This window comes from Saccostrea cucullata, unplaced genomic scaffold (assembly GCF_032062105.1).
Source record: "Saccostrea cucullata isolate Sc308-1 unplaced genomic scaffold, CSIRO_AGI_Scuc_v1 ctg2623, whole genome shotgun sequence".
Classification (NCBI taxonomy): domain Eukaryota; kingdom Metazoa; phylum Mollusca; class Bivalvia; order Ostreida; family Ostreidae; genus Saccostrea; species Saccostrea cuccullata.
Genome location: NW_026935229.1, coordinates 20,001 through 43,047, shown reverse-complemented (window position 1 = coordinate 43,047; position 23,047 = coordinate 20,001). Strand labels below are relative to the sequence as shown.

The following is a 23,047-nucleotide window of genomic DNA, read 5'->3' as shown; positions in this document are numbered from 1 at the left end:
GTGTGAACAGGGCATTAACCTCTGAAAAATTAAATTTGCAAGTGATAGCACATGTTCAGTCCTTGTAAAAATAAAGAAGAGAAAATTACTTTCTTTTTATACTTGTGAAAGATTCACAGATATTCCCAAGCTTCTGTTTGTACGGACAGGTGTGTGTTAATCCACATGACTTGATTCCAGTGTTGATAATCGTAGATGTACGTATACAGTATGTGTTTATGGAATTCATTCCCCTTTTTAAAAAAACTTTATTTGAAATTGATGTATGTAAACCTCAAGAATTATTTCATGATCATTCGTAATTTTGTGAGCTGGAGGGAACGTATGTGTATGTTGTTCCGAGTCATTTGAATGTTGTTGTTCGTTGAAAAAATTGTATATTCATAAGGCAGACAAATTTTAGGGATAAACTAATATTTTTCTCATATATTCAGTATAGGTACAATATGTATTTTTGGCATTCAAAGATTTCCACATAATTTTTTACCCACGGATCAAACTAATGTTGTGATTCCGTGGAATTATGACCTCGTGGAAATAAATACGTCTACAGTATTAAGTTTAGCAGAGGTGTCTCAGGGATTTTGCTATAAAGTAGTTTTTTTTACATTTCATATACATGTACATGGATCAAATATTTAATATGGTTTACAATATTGATAGCTATGAACAATTTGTATCTTTGAATGACCATTCTCAATCAGAATAATCACTAATCAAAGTCAAGATATTACAAGTTAAATTGATGCAAAGCATCAAATCGGCCGCAAACAAAATTTAGCATAAACAAATTTCTTTTACAATTTTCAAAGTGTCCATGAAAGGAAAGCACGTCTAAATACTAGTATTAAAAGGTGAAATAGTTGATTCATTTTTATTTTAGGCTGTCTTCAAAGCAAAATAAATAATTAATTAAAATTAAAAAAATAGACATTTACCCCATTTGCTTATAAATAGATTCATCGATGTAAAAAGGGCAGCAATAAATGATAAGAATTTATTGTCATCAAAATAAAGATGTAGGTATCTCAAGATGAACCAGGTGCTGATACCCTGGATCTTGGTCACGTGATAATGCCCATGGCTGTGCTGCAAGGCGCAGTACAAAATGTAGAAAAATTTCTTTGTGTTATTTGCAGCCGTAGAGCATGTTCAAAACAATTTTTACTGGTTGAAATTTTTTTCAATTTTTATTCACCAATCCATGCACATTTACACGTCATTTTTATCCGGAAAATCATGACGATTTCCTTTCATATCTTATACACTCCCAGGCTGGGGAGTATCTATTGTTAACTCTTTTTACATAACCATAAATTATCAATTATCTGATGAGAAATGATAAAGAAATTGAAACATAGTAGCAACAATTAACACTATATTCAAAGCAATTTTTGAAAATATTTTACTCATGGTTTTCTACTTGTTATCATTTGAGAAATATTTTCCTGACCTAATGAAAAATAACGTCTCATTTCCCCATGTGCACTTTCTAACACAATCACAAATAGATCGGCCGCTGCTGCGGCCGATAATAATATCTAGTGCATAAAACTTTTGTAAAAGTTGTTTGACAATAAGAGGAAAGATAGTTCACTCACTGTACGGACAAATCTTGCAAGTATATCTGTGGCAATGATCCCAAACACGGTCACCTGACCATTGGACCAATCACAGAGCTCCCGTTCCTCCTCCATACAATACAGAATCATGTCAATCATTTTCTGGTCTACCTCCGAATCGTTAAATTGTTTGTCTCTAAAATGGACAAAAAAGGGTTTAAATGATTAAATACTGTAAACATATTACATTTGGCTGTGTATTCTTTTCAGCGCCTTTGGCAGAAAGAAACTTCTGCTAATTCAGTACAACATTAAATATCTTGCACATATATACTTTTAAATAAGAACATCAAGAAATCTAGATCAAATCTATGCTAACTTGTTCAAAATTCAGTTTCCGCCAAATATTGTACATGCCAAATATAACACATTTACAGTAACAGAATTGAGAAAGTCACTCAGTAAAAGAATAAAAGTTCCTGTATTCTATCTTCTCATTATCATATTTATCGTTCTAAAAATAATGCTGATCTTTGTCTTAATGAACTTAGCTGTCATTCTCAGCCTTTTTTCCAAATTGATAATACTTTATACATGTGATGATTGTAGATTAGAAATTGTGTGAAATAATTAACATAAAGCTATGATTAAATGACAAATGATAACTTTTTAACCTTGACATTCACTAACTGCTTCAAAAATTGAGTGTCTTAATATTTTCCTGTAAGAAGTCTTTGGTAAAAAAATAAAGACCTATTGCATAAAAAAAAATTAAAACTATCATGACCTTTGACCTTGAACAAGTGATTTGAAAGTAATGGTCACCTACAGGCACCTGACATTACTTATTTTTCTTTTAATAAAAAAATGTACCCATATCTTCTAATAATAAACAAGGTACCCATTGAGACCGCCATCTTGGATTTTCGAAGTAGGTCATTCACTTGTATTTTCGGCTGAAACTCCGTTATATAAATTCCTTGCAACCATATTCTTTCTGTTTGCAGTCTTTCGAGGTCTAAACTTACGGCCAGTACAACCAGAAGGGCGCATCACCCTTGCAAATATTAATAAGAGGCCCACGGGCCTTATAGGTCACCTGAGTATCATGTAACAACTTTCCAGCGATTGTATTCGGTTCGTGTTTTAATCCAAAAGCCATGAAATTCACAAATTTTGAAAGAGGCACCATTGCTTATCAAAGGGCAGATTTCAAAGCATTAATTTATTTTTAGTCAAAGTACCCCCCTGGTACCCCTGACCCAGCGGCCCTGAAATCATCTAATTTGAAAGAGGCCCCTTTCTTCATTATAAGGCCAGCATTTGTTTAAGTTTAGGTTTAGTTATGAACATGAGAATAAAAAAGTCCCCAAGGAGAAGGAAATAAAAATTTTTTTTTGATAAATCAATTATTCAATCTCCCATGCAGAGTTGTCGTTCGTTCCTCTCTCAGACACCTCTGCAATGGGCTCACGTCAAGATTTTTGACATAACGTATAAAATGTGATATTTGCAGGATTGTTTCATTCAAATTAAATTATTAATTCTGGATTGATTTATTAAAAAAATGATCTCAAAACTCAGACATAAGCATAGAAATTGAATTGTTATGAATTTAATCAAACGTACTATTTCTCGTGTTTATCACTGTTATATACGCGAGCCAACGACAGAGGTGAATGTATGAGCCGATGGTAGAGAGTGTCAATTATTAACATTTGTACATTCTTTTTTTATGCTATTGTAATAGGCCCCTCACCACTGGACACGTAATGCTTACAAACAGGAAAGTAGAACATTTAATTGCTTATTTCATCATCTGCCAGTTTGGGCCAGTTTTTAAAATTTTGTGATGTTGGTCAAAATATATTTTTAAAAATCAATTCTTTAAAAGTCTTTCAATATATCTTCATTTTTTAAATATGTGTTAGGTGAATGTGTAAACATTGTTCTAAAATTTACTTGATGCCTAAAATTATAATTCCTATCATAAAACAGACAGTGAGTATTGGGGAGTAGGGTGAACATTTTTTCAATTAAGTGTAAAATAATTTTTCTGGCTGATACAAATGATACTACATTTCTGTATATATTTGTATATTCATGCCTTTTAATAGTTGATTTTTTTTAATTTCTTCAGGTTATTGTTTATTTCTTCCTCAAATGGACTTAACTTCTCCCATAGTTTTATTCATTACATCTGATGAATAAGCAACCCTTTTCTGAAGAATGATGCTTAGACTGTAAGCTATAACAGAGACCTAAACAATGTCGCTGGCAATATGCAATAGCTACCACGGGCAGTTTAAAACCTGGGGGAGGAAAATAATTTACACACAGATACTTTTGAAACGAATACATAATTATCTCACCAGCATGTCATTGTGCAACGAAGTCGTCAGCATTTTATTTGTCCTTTGAACGGGTGAAACGTTTTGAATGGCACTCGTATCGATGAATTTTACACTAAACCAAGCCATCTTCTCAGATCTAGCTTTATTTACCCGCCGTTTCATCTTAAAACCGGAAGTGCGAGTTCGTAAATTTGAAATCTCAATCCCGACTCAAATTTGACATCGGAAAGAAAAAATTGTTTTATTTTTTTCTGAAAATTCAAAACCTTGAGTGGAGGGTTTGTAAAACTGAAAATAAAAAAAATATTGGCCTTAAATATGTAATTAGATCATTTATTTAGCATATTAACCAGGAGTAAAGGATAAGATGTTCAAAGAATTCATGCATTTCACTATATAATCATTAGAGCCCCACCCTAAAACAAGAACTCCTGACCCTGGGGCCATAAAATTCACAATTTTGGTAGAGGCACTCTTGCCCATCATAACTATGTACTTAGTTTATTTAATACCCAGGAGCAGAGAAGAAGATTTTCAAAGAATTCATGTATTTTCCCTATATAATCAATAGAGCCCCGCCCTAACACCAGAACCCCTGACCCTGGGGCCATAAAATTCACAATTTTGGTAGAGGCACTCTTGCTCATCATAACTATGTACTTAGTTGGTTTATTTAATACCCAGGAGCAGAGAAGCAGATTTTCAAAGAAATAATGCATTTTCACTACCTACTTATTTAGCCCCGCCCTAGCACTAGAACCCCTGACCCCAGGGCCATGAATTTCACAATTTTGGTAAAGGACTCATTGCTGATTACAATCATGCAAACAGTTTGACTGCTTGATGTCCAGGAGTAAAGAAGAAGATTTTTAAAGATTGCATTAATTTTAGTGGTTTTGGCCCCACCCCTCAGGCCCCAGGGGGGCAGGGATCATGAAATTCATAATTTTTGTTCCCCTTCACTCATAAATGCTTTGTGCCAAATTTGGTTGAAATTGGTTCAGTGGTTGCAGAGAAGAAGCTGAAAATGTTAAAACGTTAACGCACAACGGACGACGCACGACGACGGACGAAAACAGATAGCAATAGGTCACCTGTGTTTACTCAGGCGATTTCTCGTATTGTTGAAGCAGTAGATAGAGTTTGGCAAGTGATTTTTAATATTTGCAAGGGTGCTGCGCCCTTCTGGTTGCACTGGCCATAAGTTTAGACCTCGAAAGACTACAAACAGAAAGAATATGGTTGCAGGGAATTTATATAACGGAGTTTCAGCTGAAAATACAAGTAAATGACCTACTTCGAAAATCCAAGATGGCGGTCTCGATGAGTACCTTGTTTATTATTAGGTATGGGTATATTTTTTTATTTAATAAAAGGAAAATAAGTAACGTCAGGTGCCTGTGTGGTCACCTACACAGAAAATGTGGAGTTGTGTAACTAAGATAACAGATTATAAGATAATTACATGTACTTACTCATAATAAATTGAGTTAACAAGGTAGCTGATGAATACAGAACCCAGGTAGCTCTGTGAACTGTTGTCCCAAGGAACATTGTCATCCTTCAGCAACACCATAAAGCGATCCAAGTACTGACCCATCAAATCTTTGTTGTGCTGTAATATAATTATACAGTTTATACAGTAAAACTCGGTTATAGCGAAGTCCTAGGGACCTGTGACTTTAATTCGCTATATCCATAATTCCTTATATCCGTATTCGTATAACCATTATAGCGAATTCGCAATATGGATGTTTTCCTTCAAGTATTACTACAAAAAATATTAGGGAAAGCTATATTACAAAAATATCTTCCATAACTAAGGTTTTATTATGAATTGGATTTTATATAAAAATTCTTGAAGGAAATAAAGTCAGTTCTATTTATTAATTTTTTTTATAATCTTTGAAAGTTTGTTATAAAAGATGTAAATTTCATTATATTTAACCTCTACGGGACTCAAAATCAGTTCGCTATATCCGTAAATTCGTTATATCAGAGTTCGCTATAACCGTAAAATTTTACAAAGATTTTCTAAGAATTTTGCCAGGGACCCAGAAAAACTTCACTTTATCCGTGAATTCGCTATATCCGTGTTCATACTAAACGAGTTTTACTGTATATGTAGGACTCCAAACTCCGATGGTCACGCCAAAGTCCGATGGTCTGCACCAAACCCCGATGGTTTGACACGCCAAAGTCCAATGGTGCGGAAATCAGTTAACTTTTATGACATCATTGTAGAACTGCTCCAAACCTCAATGCCGCGCCATGCCAAGGTCTTTAAAATAAGTATAAATAAATGCGAAAACTAACCCTTATCTCTCAGACAGGTGCGAGACTAACGCTCAAAAAGTGTGTATTAACAATAACCTAAATATCTTGAGTGGGGGCAAGACTAACCCTAATCACTTGACTAGTGTGCAAGGACTAACCCTAATTCACTCGGGTTGAGCAATGCAAGGACTAACCCTTAAATCAATCGAGTGGTGAGCGAGGACTAACCCTCATATATCTGGAAGGTGCAAGCAATAAGCAAAATCAATAAAATTGTATTCGAGGACAAATTCAGAAATGATTGCTTTTGAATGCAGGAAAAATGCAAGGATTATTGTGACGTCATAAACGTTGATTGTTCATCCAAAACAAAGGACTTTGGCGTGTCAAACCATCGCACTTCAGCGCAACGTGTCTCATAGGAAATGAGCCATCGGACTTTGGAGTGACCATCCGACTTTGGCGTCCGTAATGACAGAAAGCTATCGGGGTTTGGCGCAGACCATCAGGGTTTGGTGAGACCATCGGATTTTGGCATCCGTAAAGACAGCGAGCCATCGGGGTTTGGCCCAGGCTATCGGGGTTTGGCCCAGGCTATCGGGGTTTGGCGAGGCCATCGGACTTTGGTGTCACCATCGGACTTTAGAGTCTTACATATAAATAAATGTCATAGAGAGGTCCAGATACTGACCAATCAGATCTTTGTTGTGCTGTAATATAAGTATACAGTTTATATATATAAATGTCACAGAGAGGTCCAGATACTGACCAATCAGATCTTTGTTGTGCTGTAATATACCGGTAAGTACACAGTTTATATATAAATGTCATAGAGAGGTCCAGATACTGACCAATCAGATCTTATAAGTTTACGGTTTACATAATTCCTCACCTGCAGGATGCCATTGTAGCTTCTACATCCATCAATGATATAATATCTCACCTTCAGTGATGCCTTTGAGGCTGCTTCATTTGTCAGTTTATATAATTCTTCTACTAAGTCATGTTTCTCCAATAGTTTCATACATAGCTCTATTACCAGTACTTCACAACTTTTTTGGGCTTTACAGTTTCTATTAAAAAAAAAAGCTAAAGTTATAGAATATATGCTACACAAATGTAGCTGTTATTATATAATAATTGAGGATAACTGTGATGGTCATTCTATAATAACAGAGGATAACCTTGGTAGTCATTTTATAATGACAAGGAAAACTGCAGTAATCATACAATAACAACAGAGGATAACTGTGATGGTCATTCTATAACAACAGAGGATAACTGTGATAGTCATACAATAATAACAGAGGATAACTGTGATGGTCATTCTATAATAACAGAGGATAACTGTGATAGTCATACAATAATAACAGAGGAAAACTGCAGTAGGCATTCTATAACAACAGAGGATAACTGTGATGGTCATTCTATAATAACAGAGGATAACCTTGGTAGTCATTTTATAATAACAAGGAAAACTGCAGTAATCATACAATAACAACAGAGGATAACTGTGATGGTCATTCTATAACAACAGAGGATAACTGTGATAGTCATACAATAATAACAGAGGATAACTGTGATGGTCATTCTTTAATAACAGAGGATAACTGTGATAGTCATACAATAATAACAGAGGAAAACTGCAGTAGTCATTCTATAACAACAGAGGATAACTGTGGTAGTCTTGCTATAATAACAGAGGTTAACTATGGAAGTTAGAATATTTTAACAGTGGATAATTTCAGTAAGTGTACAAGAATTGCCAAGAACTGTTTAGTACACCTACTTGAGTTTTTCCATGAGGTAGTTCACTAGGTCCCCACCAACACTTGCAATTTCTTTTAATTCATCTATTTCACTGAACTTATCGAAATCCATGTCAATCAATGTCTGCAAAATTTCCTGAGCTGCCTTTGTGTTTTCCTGTTAATTAAAACATTCTGAAGAATCAACTAACCTATACATAAATTTCTACTTGTGTAAATCATACCTTAATTTATTCAAGTCAATGCAATAGGTTTGGTATTTACATATGACAGCATATGAATATGTGTATATGCAACAGCTTCTGTATACTGTAAAATCACAAATTTTCGTTGGGGTTCAATTTTCGTTGTTTTCAAGATATGAAGAGACCCACGAATTCATGTCCACCATGAAATGTAAAATGTTACATACATTAGTACTCAACAATTCTTAGTCCACGAAATCAAATCCCCACAAACCAAAGGTTTTTCTCAAACCAGGAAAATTTGATCCCACGAAAATATATGATTTTACAGTATATAAGCTCAAATCATCCATTGTCACACACATTTCAGAAGCAACAGCTTTAGAAGAACAGAATTTTTGGATTGATCTACCTTCCAGATCCATTCAGACAGCGAACCCACTGGTCATCTCTAATCACTCTACAAGCTGCTTCCATGGTTACTGGGATCTGCCACTTCACACAGTTAACTAAAATTGGGATCCACAGCTTCTCATATTTTCTGCAAAAGACAAAAACAATCAAAGGCCTGAAAGGACTGGTATTCAAAGATTGTCAAGATTAAATTAAACTAGAAATATGTCCAGAGGACATGAATGTCCTGCCAAGGGTATATTAGTAATGCAACATGAAAATTTGTATTAGTGTATGAAATTTGATAAGAATATCTTGGATATATATGATAAATTCTCACAAAATTATGTACAAGTGCATAAGCTTATATAAATACACCTTAAATGGTTTCTTTAAAACTAAGCAAAATGCAAATTTAAGAAAAGTGAGGTCAAAGTCACAGGAAAGTTCAAGGTCAAAATTTTTTATGCTGTTGAATAGTTCTCATATAAACATATCAAGCTTGATAAAAATAATTTAAATGTTATATTTACAACTGAGATAAACACAAATTTAAAATAAATGAAGTAAAGGTCAAGGGAAAGGCCAAGGTCAAAAAAATATTATGCAGTTGAAAAGCTTACTGATCTTAGATCAGTATGTATTTAGCATATAAGGTTGATAAAAATATAATGAATGTTTTCTTTAAAACTGAGATAAATGAAAGGTCAAGGTAAAAAATGTTGATGCTGTTGAGTTGATTACATCAGTATAATGTATCAGCATATGTAGTTTGATACTGATTCAAGAAAAGTGAGGTCAAGGTAAAAAAATGTTGATGTAGTTGAATAGGTTTCATCGATATATATCCACATTTTATCAGTATGTATCAGCATTTTGAGTTTGATAAAAATATCTTGAATAGCTTCTTGAAAACTGAGTTAACTACGAATTTAAGAAGAGTGGGGTCAAGGTCAAAGGAAAGATCAAGGTTAAAAAATGTTGATGCAGTTGAATAACTCTTACCAGTATGTATCACCATATGAAGTTTTGTAAAAATGTCTTAAATGGTTTATCTAAAACTGGGCTAAATACTAATTAAAGAAAAGTGAGGTCAAGGTCAAAGGAAAGGTCAAGGTCAAAAAAGCTGATGCAGTTGAATAGCTCTCATCAGTGTTATCAACATATGAAGTTTGTTAACACTGTCTTGAATTGTATCTCTAAAATTGAGCTAAACACTAATTTAAGAAAAGTGAGGTTAAGGTCAAAGGAAATGTCAAGGTCAAAAATGTTGATGCAGTTGCATAGCTCTCATCATTATCTATCAGCATATAGAGTTTGGTGAAAATATCTTGGATAGTTTCTTTAAAATTGAGCTTTGAACTGAGCTAAACACAAAGTGTGATGGAAGGACAGATGGACAGCTAGACAGAAGACGAACATGACAAACATTATATGCCCTGGCCATATTCATGGCAGGTCATAAAAACACTCAAAAATAAGAGACCCATGATGAAAGTTTCCGAAACCATGCTGAGCATAGATTGCAAGTTGAAAACAAGAGGCCCATGGGCCACATCGCTCACCTGAGTAATTTGGGTGATGCAGTTCTTTACCAGATTTCCCCTCTTGTTATACCTAGTGTGGCCTCCTAACCCCCTCCCCTGTCATGATTTTTATACTTTAGAATCTACACTACCACAGGATGTTTCCACATAAGTTTCGACTTTCCTGACCCAGTGGTTCTTGAGAAGATGATTTTTCAATATTTTTCACATGTATAAATTTGTATGTAAAAATTGGATTCCCTATTGTGGCCCCGCCCTACCCCCGGGGGTCATGATTTAAGCAATTTAGAATCTACATTACCCAAGGATGCTTCCATAAAAGTTTCAGCTCCACTGGCCCAGTGGTTCTTGAGAAGAAGATTTTAAAAGATTTTTCCTTTATATTTAAGGTCTTCCGTTTCCAACGGAAGACCTTCTACTGATTCTGATGATTAAGATTATTCTTTTTTTTTTCCTTTTCCTAGACGCCAACTTTGAGGCCTCATATTTCACTCATTTCTCAATGGATTTTGCTCAAATTTTCAGAGTTTATAGACCTTACTAAACTCTATCAGAATTTTGTCCAGCATTCCAAAAATTCACTTCCGGTTTTGAGTTATTTCCCTTTAAACGAAAATTTATAGGCTTTCATTTCCAGACAAAGGCTCGGAGATGGCAAAAGCAGGAGCAGAAATTTTACTGATTTTACACAACAGAAGGATTGAAGTTGTGCATGGCGGTTTTTGTTTTTCGATTTCTCTATTAAAAATGGTGCTATATAGGGGTCAAAAATTAGAACGCCTAAAAGAGCGAAAATTTACACATATTTTGCTTTTTATCTTCTAAACTAAAAATATTTTGTTAAAACATATAGAACAAAATTTGTGCAGAATTATAAGATCTTTTAAATGATATCTCGAAAAAAGGGCTGACCCCTAAATTAAGGGATCTAGAGGGGCCAAAAGTTTTTTCCAGATATCTCAAAAAGTATTGAGAATTTGTTATACGTTTAAGAAGCAAAGTTGTTCAAAATTTCAATCTTAATCTATTGAAGTCGTCAAAATGCGTCCGGCGACGTCACTTCCAGTCAAACCGGAAGTCATCAGAAAATGCACATTTTTGCCGTTCTTGACAAGTTTTAGGGTAACATATGTCACTGGAAGCATAAAACTTAATTTTCCGTCCGTCGACATCACTTCCGGTCAAACCGGAAATAGCCAAAAATAGCTTATTTTTTTAAGGTTTTGATGCAAAATTGAAATTATAAAGTGACTGAAGACGACTTAGCTCATTGTTTTCTTTTGTTGACGTCACTTCCGGTCAAAACAGGACGGAAGACCTACTCGTTGCTTTGCAACGAGCTTTGCTCTAGTTCTATATAAAACTTGGATTCCCTATTGTGGCCCCACCCTATCTCCGGGGGTCATGATTATATCAGTTTAAAATCTACACTACCCAAAGATGCTTCCACATAAGTTTCAACTTTCCTGGCCCAGTGGTTCTTGAGAAGAAGATTTTAAAAGATTTTTTCTATATATTTCTATGTTAAACTTGGATTCCCTATTGTTGCCCCCTCCTACCTCCGGGAGTCATGATTTTAACAATTTGAATCTACACTATCCAAGAATGCTTCCACATAAGTTTCAGCTTTCCTGGCTCAGTGGTTCTTGAGAAGAAGATTTTTTAATGACCCCACCTTATTTTTGTCTTTTCTTGATTATCTCCCCTTGTAAGGAAACTTGGCCCTTCATTTTTTAAAAAATTTAAACTTCCCTTCACCCAAGGATGCTTTGTACCAAGTTTGGTTAAAATTGGCCCAGTGGTTCTTGAGAAGAAGTCGAAAATGTGAAAAGTTTACAGACGGATGGACGGACGACGGACAAAATGTGAAGAGCTCACTTGAGCCTTCGGCTCAGGTAAGCTAAAAAGACAGTTTAGACAATTGTTTATAATTTAATTTTAGTTGTAACATGTCATTTGATTGGGTAAAAGGTTTCATTCATTTTGTATAACATAACTTCCCTACGTCACAACGAGTTACATCAAATCCGTATTACTTCGCTTGACTTTACTTTTAAAATATGCTATATTTGAAGCCTTTTTCCGGAGGAAAAATTGTCTCATTTTCAACACTGAAATCAAATTATAAGGAATGAAGTTTATTTCAACTTATGTTATACTGTGTAGCGGGTTTTCTTGGCGGGAGTAAAATTTGGCTTTTTGCCTACTCTAAGGTATGCCAATAATTTTGGTGTGGTTTATTTTAGCAGAATCAGGGTTTAAGCTCTTTGCAGATGGACACTAATAAGAGTCCTGACAATTTTAGCGATTAAAATTTTAGCGGACTATCACCAAAACGCCAAAATAAGCCAAAATTAGCACCCCGCTAAAATAACCTGCTATACGGTATGATATAACATAACTTGGGGTAGTTTACACCTTTTTATAAACCGATTTGTGGTTTATAAAGCGTAAACTGCCCCAAGTTATGTTATATATATTGTATAACATAAGTTGAAATACTGTAAATGTATTATATTTAGCATGTACAATATTTGGTGGAAAGTGATTATTGAACAAGTTAGCGTAGATTTGATTTAGCGCATTTCTTGATTTTCTTATTAAAATATATATGTACAAGACATTTAGCATTGTACTTGAATTAGCGGAATTTTGTTTCCGCCAAAAACGCTAAAAAGAATACACCACCAAATGTAATACATTTACAGTAAGCTTCATTCCTTAAATCAAACCTTTAACAATGTAACTATAAAAAATTCCTACTATCTGATTAAAGTCAGTGTTTTATTCATTCTATTTATAGACATTTTAAAATTATGGAGTGTCATGAAATGGTGTTAATGAGACTAACAGTTTTAAAATATTTTGAATTTCCACTTACTTCTGAGGTTTAGTGTAGTCCCTGAAATCATATATCATAGATCTAATGATTATCCCTATTTTCCCTGTCTTCACTGATGGAGACCCTTTCTCCAATACTTCTTGGGCCACAGGTGCCCAGGTCTCAAACAGCTTGGGTTCTTTCTAAAAAAAAAAGAAAAGGAGTCCCTGTTGAGACTGTAGCTCTACTGGTTTGTACTCATAATAAAGGAAGAGAAAAGTAGCAGTTGGGACTTAAAACTTGACAAAAGCAATAAATAAAACTAGAACTGTCCAAACAGGACAAAATACCCCACTGGGTTCTTCAGAGGTGCTAAATCATGAATATTTTATGGATCTAAGAGAAGAGAGAAATGCTAAAACATTTTTAATGCAAATGTAATTGCTCATTACATTTTTCTTAAATGAAACAAAGGCGCAGCCTAATAAAAAAAAATAGACTAAATATACGGACCAGACAAAATCAGTGGCCCTTTTCACAAAAAATCTTATGACATATTTTTATCTTAAGTGAAAACTTGTGACAAAAGTTCTTTTCACAAAAATTCTTAAGAAAGTCCTAAGTGCAAAATCTATCATAACTTTACGAGAGCCCCAACCCTCTCTTAAGTATTTTCAAACTGAAGTTATTGTTAAAATATAACCACAAAAATCAAAATACATGTTAAATAGAACTTTTAAAAGTTACTTCCAATAAAATTTTATATTTTTTTCACACTTATTTTGGAAAAATGACATGAAATACACTACAAAATATTTACGAACTAAGTTTCACTTAAGATTTTCGTATAACCTACTCTTACTTCATACATGTGATTGTTACGTCACATTTCAAACTTCTTGCTTGCACTCGCTATTTGTTGTCAATAACGTTTGTTTTTGCAAATAAATGAAAAGTTAAAATCGTAAGCAAAAACTTAAGATTTTTTGTGAAAAGGGCTACAGAAACTTTTTCTGTCAGTGACCTTGAACTTGCATAAATGACCTTGGTTCAAAGCCTCAGGTCATAAGCAATGTTTGTGTGAAGGAGTAGATTCAAGTTTTTCCATAATAAAGAAAGATTTGGACCGGGCACGAATTATGAAATTTTTCTTCCAGTGACCTTGAACTTCCCCAAATGACCTTGGCCCAAGGTCATGACACATCCTTAGGTCATGGGCAATCTTTGTGTGAAGGGAGAACCTACCAAGTTTATCCATAAAAAAAGATATGGACCGGACACAAATTATGAAATTTTTCTTCCAGTGACCTTGAAGTTCCCAAAATGACCTTGGGTCAAGGTCATGACACATCCTTAGGTCAGGAGGAATCTTTGTGTGAAATGAGAACCTACAAAATTTATCCATTAGAAAGATATGGACCAGACACAAATTATGAAATTTTTCTTCCAGTGACCTTGAACATCCCTAAATGACCTTGGGTCAAGAACATGACACATCCTTAGGTTATGAGCAATATTTGTGTGAAATTAGAACCAACCAAGTTTATCTATAAGATATGGACCAGACACAAATTATGAAATTTTTCTTCCAGTGACCTTGAACTTCCTCAAATGACCTTGGGTCAAGGTCATGACACACTTTTAGGTCATGTGCAATCTTTGTGTGAAATTAGAACCTACCAAGTTTATCCATAATAAAATATGGAATGGACACGAATTACAGTGAAACTGTCTAATCCGACATGCACTGGGAGATGAATTTTTGTTGGAATAGACAGGATGTCGGATTACCCAGTGTAAAGAAACATGGAAATAAGTAAAATGGAAACAAAATTAAATGTTTGAATTCACAGTGTGATGGATTACACAGTTGTCGGATTAGACAGTTTTCACTGTATGAATTTTTTTCTTCCAGTGACCTTGAACTTCCTCAAATGACCTTGGGTCAAGGTCATGACACACCCTTAGGTCATGGGCAATCTTTGTGTGGAGTAGTAGATTCTAATGTTCCTCCGTAAGAAAGATATGGACCGGACACGTTTGCACAGACAGACGGACAGCTAGACAGACGGACAAGGTGATTCCTTTATACCCCCCAAACTTCATTTGCGGGGGTTATAATAATGATCCTTGATTAAGTCTCTTTTTTTGGCATGATTGCAATAAAACAACTTTAGGAGTAGCTTTTAATAAAATTTTACAGAATTTTTGATTTTAGTTACCATGGCAACATCAATCATCAAACTCAAAAACACAAATTTGAGAATTTGAGAATTATGTATCTCAGTGTAGTCTACTTGCATGCCAAATTATATTATAATCAGACTAAAATTGTAGGAGGAGTAGTATTTTGAAAGTATTTCACAGAAATTTCTATTTTCAGTAACCACGGCAACAGACAGACAGCTAGACGGACGGACGGACGCCGGACGCATTACTATTGCATTAGCTCCTCTGGTCTCTGACCAGTAGAGCTAAAAAAAAAATTGATGTATTGACATGGAGCACATGGCTACCACCACATTAGCATTCACCAAACAATATCCTCTCATACTAAGTGTGACAAGAAATAACAAGAGGCCCATGGGCCTTATAGGTCACCTGAGCATTACGCAACAACTTTCCAGTGATTGAATTTGATCCATGTTTTAAGCCAGATGCTATAGCATTTACAATTTTGATCATCATAACAATACACTTAGAAGTTGCTTAGTTTGGTTACTTAATACCCATAGGCAGGGTAGGGGAACAAAAAATGCATTTCAACAAATCAATAATATTCAGCAATAATCAGTAGTGCCGCTACCACACATGAACCCTTGACTCTTAGGCCTAGATCCAAACATTGCACAATTTTTAAAAAGGCATCCTTGCTTTTCAAAAACATTTGATTAATACCAAGGAGCAGATTTCAAACAATTCATTCATTTTCAGTATATAAGTAGAGCCCCCCCCCTCTATGGTACAACTGACCCTGGGGCCTTGAAATTCACAATTCTTGAAGATAAGGGCCCTTGCTCATAACTATATAGGTAGTTCATCTGCTTAATACCCAGGAGCAGAGAAGAAAATATTCAAATATTTAATGTTTTTCACTATACATGTATAATCAAAGAGCCCCGCCCTAACACAAGAACCCCTGATCCTGGGGCCATAAAATTCACAATTTTGGTAGAGGCACTCTTGCTCATCATAACTATGTACTTAGTTAGTTTATTTAAAACCTAGGAGCAGAGAAGAAGATTTTCAATGAATTCATGTATTTTCACTATATAATCAAAACAGCCCCACCCTAACACCAGAATCCCTGACCCTGGGGTCATAAAATTCACAATTTTGGTAGAGGCACTCTTGCTCATCATAACTAAGTACTTTGTTAGTTTATATAAAACCTAGGAGCAGAGAAGAAGATTTTCAAAGAATTCATGTATTTTCACTATATAATCAATAGAGCCCCGCCCTAACACCAGAACCCCTGACCCTGGGGCCATAAAATTCACAATTTTGGTAGAGGTACTCTTGCTCATCATAACTATGTACTTAGTTAGTTTATTTAATACCTAGGAGCAGAGAAGAAGATTTTCAATGAATTCATGTATTTTCACTATATAATCAATAGAGCCCCGCCCTAACACCAGAACCCCTGACCCTGGGGCCATAAAATTCACAATTTTAGTAGAGGCACTATTGCTCATCATAACTATGTACTTAGTTAGTTTATCTAATACACAGGAGCAGAGAAGAAGATTTTTAAAGAAATAATGCATTTTCACTATATACTTATTTAGCCCCGCCCTAGCACAAGAACCCCTGACCCCAGGGCATTGGATTTCAAATTTTGGTAGAGGACTCAATGCTGATTACAATCATGCAAACAGTTTGACTGCTTGATGTCCAGGAGTAAAGAAGAAGATTTTTAAAGATTGCATTAATTTTAGTGGTTTTGGCCCCACCCCCCAGGCCCTAGGGGGGCAGGGATCATGAAATTCATAATTTTTGTTCCCCTTCACCCATAAATGCATTGTGCCAAATTTGGTTGAAATTGGTTCAGTGGTTGCAGAGAAGAAGCTGAAAATGTTCAAAAGTTTACGACCGATTGACGACGAACGACGTACCACGACGGACAAAAACAGATAGCAATAGGTCACCTGAGTGACTCAGGTGACCTAAAAATAAAAAAATATCTCCCAGGGCTAGAATAGAATGTCTGGAAGGGGGAAGGAGGGGGAAGAACATATATAGTAAACAACTTTTCTGAACTTTGTTTTCTCAAGAACATCTAGCATATTCAAATCATTTATATTTTTATCACTGTGTAAACATAAATTCATGAATCAAATCATTGTCTTCAGGATTTTCGCAACAATAGCAAGGCTGAAATTTTCCTATATGATATGGGATCTTCCCTGTGTAGGATTAAATCTTTTACACAAAACAGATCACTGGGGGGCAGGGTAGGGTGACAATTGTCAAATCAATAGACATCACTCCATCACATCATTAAACCACTGTGTAAGTCAATGGATTCAGTAATTTCTATCTCTTTTAGTTGTTAAACACAGTGCATAATCTATACATGCATTTTCAAAACTGACAGAATTTCATGCATTAAACTGTGGTTGTAGTCGGTGTTCAAAGTTTACCTTGATGTGTTGCTCTTTAACATGACTTGTGAGGTCATCAAAGGTCCTGACAAGGTCAGGGAACTTGTCAGCTTTAGGACTAATGGTCACTGTCTTCCAGAGCTGTAGGGTCATATCATACACATCCAGCGGTTTATTTCTTTTCCTAAAATGACATCACACACACTCTAACCACAGTCTGATCTTGAAATAGGCATATTTTTGCTAATATTTGCAGAATATGATTTATGACTAATGTAATAACATGTACTAAATAAGTTTCAGTGTCATTACTGATGACAGAATTATAGCTGCAGAACTGTAGCTCTCTGGAAAAAATCTATTGACAGACTGTAGAGCTACAGTGCCATCCATTGAAACAAGAGGCCCAGGGGCCACATTGCTCACCTGAGCACATCGGCTAAGAAAATGCACAAATCAGATCAGAATTGAAAAGTTTACTGAGGGGTGGGCGGGGGGAGGAGGCTTGAATACTAATACTGGCTTTGCTATTCTTTAGAAAAAGATTTTTAAAAATATATTTTAATGTAAAACTTGGATCCCCCATTATGGCCCCACCCTATCCCTGGGGATTATGATTTGAACAAACTAGAATCTACAGTATCTGAGGATGCTTCCATAAAAATATCATTAATCATGGCTTTGCAGTACTTGTGAAGAAAATTTTAAGGATTTCCCAATATATATTCCTATGTAAAACTTTGATCGGCCAATTTGGCCCCATCCTTGCCCTGGGGGTCATGAATCGAACAAATTTGAATCTATACTACCTGAGGATGATTCCACATGAGTTTCATCTTTCCTGGCCCAGGAGTGGTTCTTGAGAACAAGATTTTTTAAAAATGCCATTAATTTTTCACTAATTCATAATTATCTCCCCTTGGAAGAGGATGTGGCCCTTCATTTGAACAAACTTGAATCCCCTTTACCAGAGGATACTTTGTAGCAAGTTTGGTTGAAATTGGTAAAGTTCTTGAGAAGAAGATGAAAATGTGAAAAGTTTACAACAATGACAACAACGACAGACAACGGACAAATTTTGATCAAAAAACCTCATCTGAGCCTTCAGCTCAGGTGAGCTTAAAAGTGTATATTTATTGAGCACAAAAAAGTGCACTGTTTTTCGATTTATTTCTCCATGTTTTTAAAAGTGCCATCTCAAACTAGTGCTAACTGTAACGGGGACCGTTACAGATGTTCCCCAAACGCTCCCCATGTCCCTTTTCGTGCCTTATTCCTCTAAGACCTTTTATATATCTTTCTATCCCGCAAATCAGAGAAAAAAATACAGATATAAAGTTACAATTTTTCAAGCATATATCATTTTTTAAAATACCGATTCACATTTTATTTCTCTACTGATTTTAACCTCGGGCTCAAAGTTGGTTTTATTCCGACAAGGCAGGGTTAAAGTCGTCTAAGGGTAACACGACGATAGCTAACAAATCAAAATGAACTTATTCAATAGTAGTTCCATACATGGAAAAGGGATTTTCCTTTCTGTTCAGAATTTTTTTTATATTTCCTCTCAGGCCATTTTGACAACTCTGGTACCTGTGCCCAGTAAATTTTATATACTTTGTAAATAAATATATAAAGGTTTTTGACAGGAACTATTCATTTTTTCCAATGCATAGGAGGCTATTTTCTGGGGTTTACAAGAGATGTTTAAAAAGACATTCGTGTCAGCTAATGTGACCAATATTGTTTAACACCTTCTTATTAATATTTTTTTCATGATTGCAAATACCTGATTATTTTACGAAGGAGCGTACAAGTATATTGATTTTTAATATACCGAAAATCACTATTTCTGGGGATTGCATAATTCGAAAAAAAAAATCAAATAAATTTCAAAGGTAAAATAAACAAAGGATGCTTGGTATTAAAATATTATTTCAAATCAGTAGAACTGAATGCTATTAACGACATCTGAATAAATAGGCTATAAAAGGATTATATACCAACTTTGTTCATCTGTACTTTAATTTCAAACACGACAGGATTTGTAATTTTTTCCGTATAAATTAATAATTTCTATATACTCTGGAAACTCACATCAAATATTTTAATACACTTTCCTCGAGCTCTTTTCTGCAGCTTTCCTGAAATTTTATGTGGGTCCGAGGTGTTATTTGAGCTTTACAGCGATTCTCTACGTTGCTAGGCTATCATTTTGATTTGTGTGTCTGTGTGTGTGTGGGGGGGGGGGGGGGTGGCGGGGTATTTTTATTCTTAACCTATTTAAGACCGCGGAACATTAACTGGCAAAATTGGAAACATACAGCTTGCGTCATTTCTATCTGTTACAAGCAAAACATTCAGTGATAGATAATGAAATGGGCGGGTACAATTCGACGCGGACGTGCGGAAAACATCGGATTGAAATTGTAGATCGAAATTCATTTTCAATCCACCTCAGCTACGCTAGAAGGCACATTATTACTGATTGACCCTGAAGACAAATAATTTCAATTTTGGTACAGTTTGAATTTTTTGTTCAGTGTTTTAAATAAATTAATATTTATGGGGAAAATATTTCTGTTTGGTAAATATATGTATATCTTTGTGTTGGGGGGGCTGGGGGCTGAACGATTTTTAAATTAAGTTGTCCAACACTTTTCAGTGAGAATAAGCATAAAACTCATACAATCTTATAATCCTAGAAATAAAATATATTGTCATGTTAAGCCATGACCTATACAACAATTATTTACATTCTAGAATTAAATATCTCCTGAAAAATAATCTTTGTCTTATATAATCTTTTCCGTTCTTAAAATTATAAGCTAAAACTCATATTAATGGGAACTTCAAACAATATGTATTTGGGAGTTGAAATTAGTTGATTTTTGGATCATACATTCACTCTTTGCTTTGAAAACACCTCAGGTGGATTGAAAATGAATTTCGATCTGCAATTTCAATCCGATGTTTTCCCCACGTCCGCGTCGAATTGCACCCGCCCATTTCACTTCTATCACTGAATATTTTGATTGTAACAGATAGAAATGACGTAAGCTGTATATTTCCAATTTTGCCAGTTAATGTTCCGCCGTCTTAACGTTGGAGTTGAATCTTGTATCTTACTCCAAGAACTTAGGATTGATTGTGACATTTGGATGAAAGGTCAAGGTCATTAAAAACCACCACCTGTTTAACTTCTATCCTGCCAACCGAAATAAACTCTGAGAGGTGTTTCTAGATACATGTACATGTACTTCATGTTTCTTGTTAAGGTCGGATTTCAAGTTCATAGGTCAAGGTCATTTTGGTAAATAGCTAATATCAACATTTTTTTCAGGTTACCAGTGACCCTTACCTAAGTTTCAAGGTCAAGGGTCAAAAGATCTGCTTCAGTATGTTACATGTCTTGACATTTAGTAGTTCTTAATTCTGCATGAACATCAAAAACTCAAGTATACTGGTTGTTTAAAGCATTGTGTGCACGCGCATGTCATGCACGTCCTTGCATTTACTTTTGATAGTACATAAAGCATAATGTAGGCATTCATTATATATATTCATATTCGAAATTTCATCCTGTTTTATTGAGAACCAAGAAAGTTTTAGGCATTTAAAGTTTTAGCCAATCAGATTGCAGCACACTTGCATGTGCGTGTGCCCTCATGATTATTCTTATATATCATGCTGTAGATCTTCATAATGTATGACTATGTTCAAAATTTCAAAGGATTTTGCCAGAAAACAAAAAAGATATTTAGACGTTAGTTTCAGCCAATCGGAGCGAAGCGCACGTGCACGCTCGTGAGATCTTGCTATTTTGACCATGTCATCATTTCTAAACTACTAATATATCCTTATATTATGAGTTTCAAAGCATTTCATCAAAAATTTAAAAAGTTACGGCTATATCAATTATATTGGTCATTTCAAGTGTTACACGTGCGCGCACATGCATGCATGTGCGTGCAAAATGACCTTCATTTCACACATCTGCATAACATACCTAGTAACCCTAAAAAGGTTTCACCTAGATCGGATGAGTTGTTTTCGAGAACACTCGTGGACAAAAAAGTAGAAGAAAAAGAAGAAGAAAAGTCAGAAAAAGTAAAAACAATATGTTCCCAAACTTCGTTTGGGGAACATAAATATTACTAACCGTGTGTTCCTTACTTACTTTTTCCCTGTTTCCACAACAAAACATTCAAAATAACTTGTTAATAACCCTCCTGGCCCTGAAATTGAGGCCACCAAAAATTTGCCATTCATACTGCCATCTTGGTTTGCAAGATAATTTGGTCCAATGCACTTCATGCAGATCTCAACCATGAGAGTACTTTATAGAGAAGTAACGAATTTGTCAAAACTTATCTTTTTTGCAACTTAAGTAAGAATTTGAAGAAATTAATCCAGAACCCAGTGCAACTTTTTGTGCGCAGTAAATATATAACTTTTCCTATGAGTGGCGCTGTAGCTCTCTGATAATCCAGCTCAATTTTTTTTTAGATCAGTGAGCTACAGATCTGCAGCTAACAGAATACATGCTCTTGAATCTTAAAGTAAATTGAAATGATTTTTAACAAGAGGCCCATGGGCCACATTGCTCTCTTGAGCATTGTAGCTGGGAAAAGAATAAATGGGTTCATTATTGAAAAGTTTAAATCCAAAAGCAGTCCCAGGACCAATCATGGCTTTGCTATTCTTGAGAAGATGATTTTGTCAAGAATTTTCCTATATACTTGGATTGGCCATTTTGGCCCTGCCCTACCCCCCCTGGGTCATGACATGAACAAACTTAAATCTACACTACCTGAGGATGCTTCCATATAAATATGAGCAATTATGGCTTTGCTATTCTTGAGAAGAAGATTTTTAAAGAATTTTTCTATATATTTCTAAGTAAAACTTGTATCGGCCATTTTGTCCCCGCCCTGCCCCCGGGGGTCATGATTTGAACAAACTTGAATCTAGACTACCTGAGGATGCTTCCATATAAATATTAGCAATTATGGCTTTGCTATTCTTGAAAAGATGATTTTTAAAGAATTCTCCAATATGTTTCTATGTAAAACTTGCATTGGTCATTTTGGCCCTGCCCTACCCCGGGGGTCATGATTTGAACAAACTTGAATCTACACTACCTGAGGATGCTTCCATATAAATATGAGCAATTATGGCTTTGCTATTCTTGAGAATAAGAATTTTCCTATATATTTCTTTGTAAAACCTTGATCGGCCATTTTGGCCCTGCCCTACCCCGGGGGGTCATGATTTGAACAAACTTGAATCTAGACTACCTGAGGATGCTTCCATACAAATATTAGCAATTATGGCTTTGCTATTCTTGAGAAGATGATTTTTAAAGAATTCTCCAATATGTTTCTATGTAAAACTTGCATTGGTCATTTTGGCCCTGCCCTATCTCGGGGTTCATAATTTGAACAAACTTGAATCTACACTACCTGAGGATGCTTCCATATAAATATGAGCAATTATGGCTTTGCTATTCTTGAGAATAAGAATTTTCCTATA

The 23,047-nt window shown here is 35.1% G+C and overlaps 2 protein-coding genes across 2 annotated transcripts in view; both read right to left on the bottom strand.

Moving 5' to 3' along the window:
- The window catches only part of LOC134242276 (uncharacterized), a gene marked incomplete at its 3' end in the record, with an annotated part of 29,006 nt that extends 20,506 nt beyond the window's left edge, over positions 1 to 8,500 (bottom strand). Inside the window, exons 1-5 of the mRNA XM_062724365.1 lie at positions 8,477 to 8,500; positions 7,983 to 8,119; positions 7,137 to 7,266; positions 5,392 to 5,531; positions 1,602 to 1,758 (exon numbers count right to left, since the gene is read on the bottom strand). Of these exons, the coding sequence (XP_062580349.1) occupies positions 1,602 to 1,758; positions 5,392 to 5,531; positions 7,137 to 7,266; positions 7,983 to 8,119; positions 8,477 to 8,500 (588 nt within the window). The remainder of the gene's footprint in view (positions 1 to 1,601; positions 1,759 to 5,391; positions 5,532 to 7,136; positions 7,267 to 7,982; positions 8,120 to 8,476) is intronic.
- Positions 8,501 to 8,555: 55 nt separating this feature from the next.
- LOC134242275 (uncharacterized) overlaps positions 8,556 to 23,047 on the bottom strand; it is a 22,807-nt gene continuing 8,315 nt past the window's right edge. The window contains exons 6-8 of the mRNA XM_062724364.1: positions 17,552 to 17,696; positions 12,969 to 13,111; positions 8,556 to 8,688 (exon numbers count right to left, since the gene is read on the bottom strand). Coding sequence (XP_062580348.1) covers positions 8,556 to 8,688; positions 12,969 to 13,111; positions 17,552 to 17,696 — 421 coding nt within the window. The remainder of the gene's footprint in view (positions 8,689 to 12,968; positions 13,112 to 17,551; positions 17,697 to 23,047) is intronic.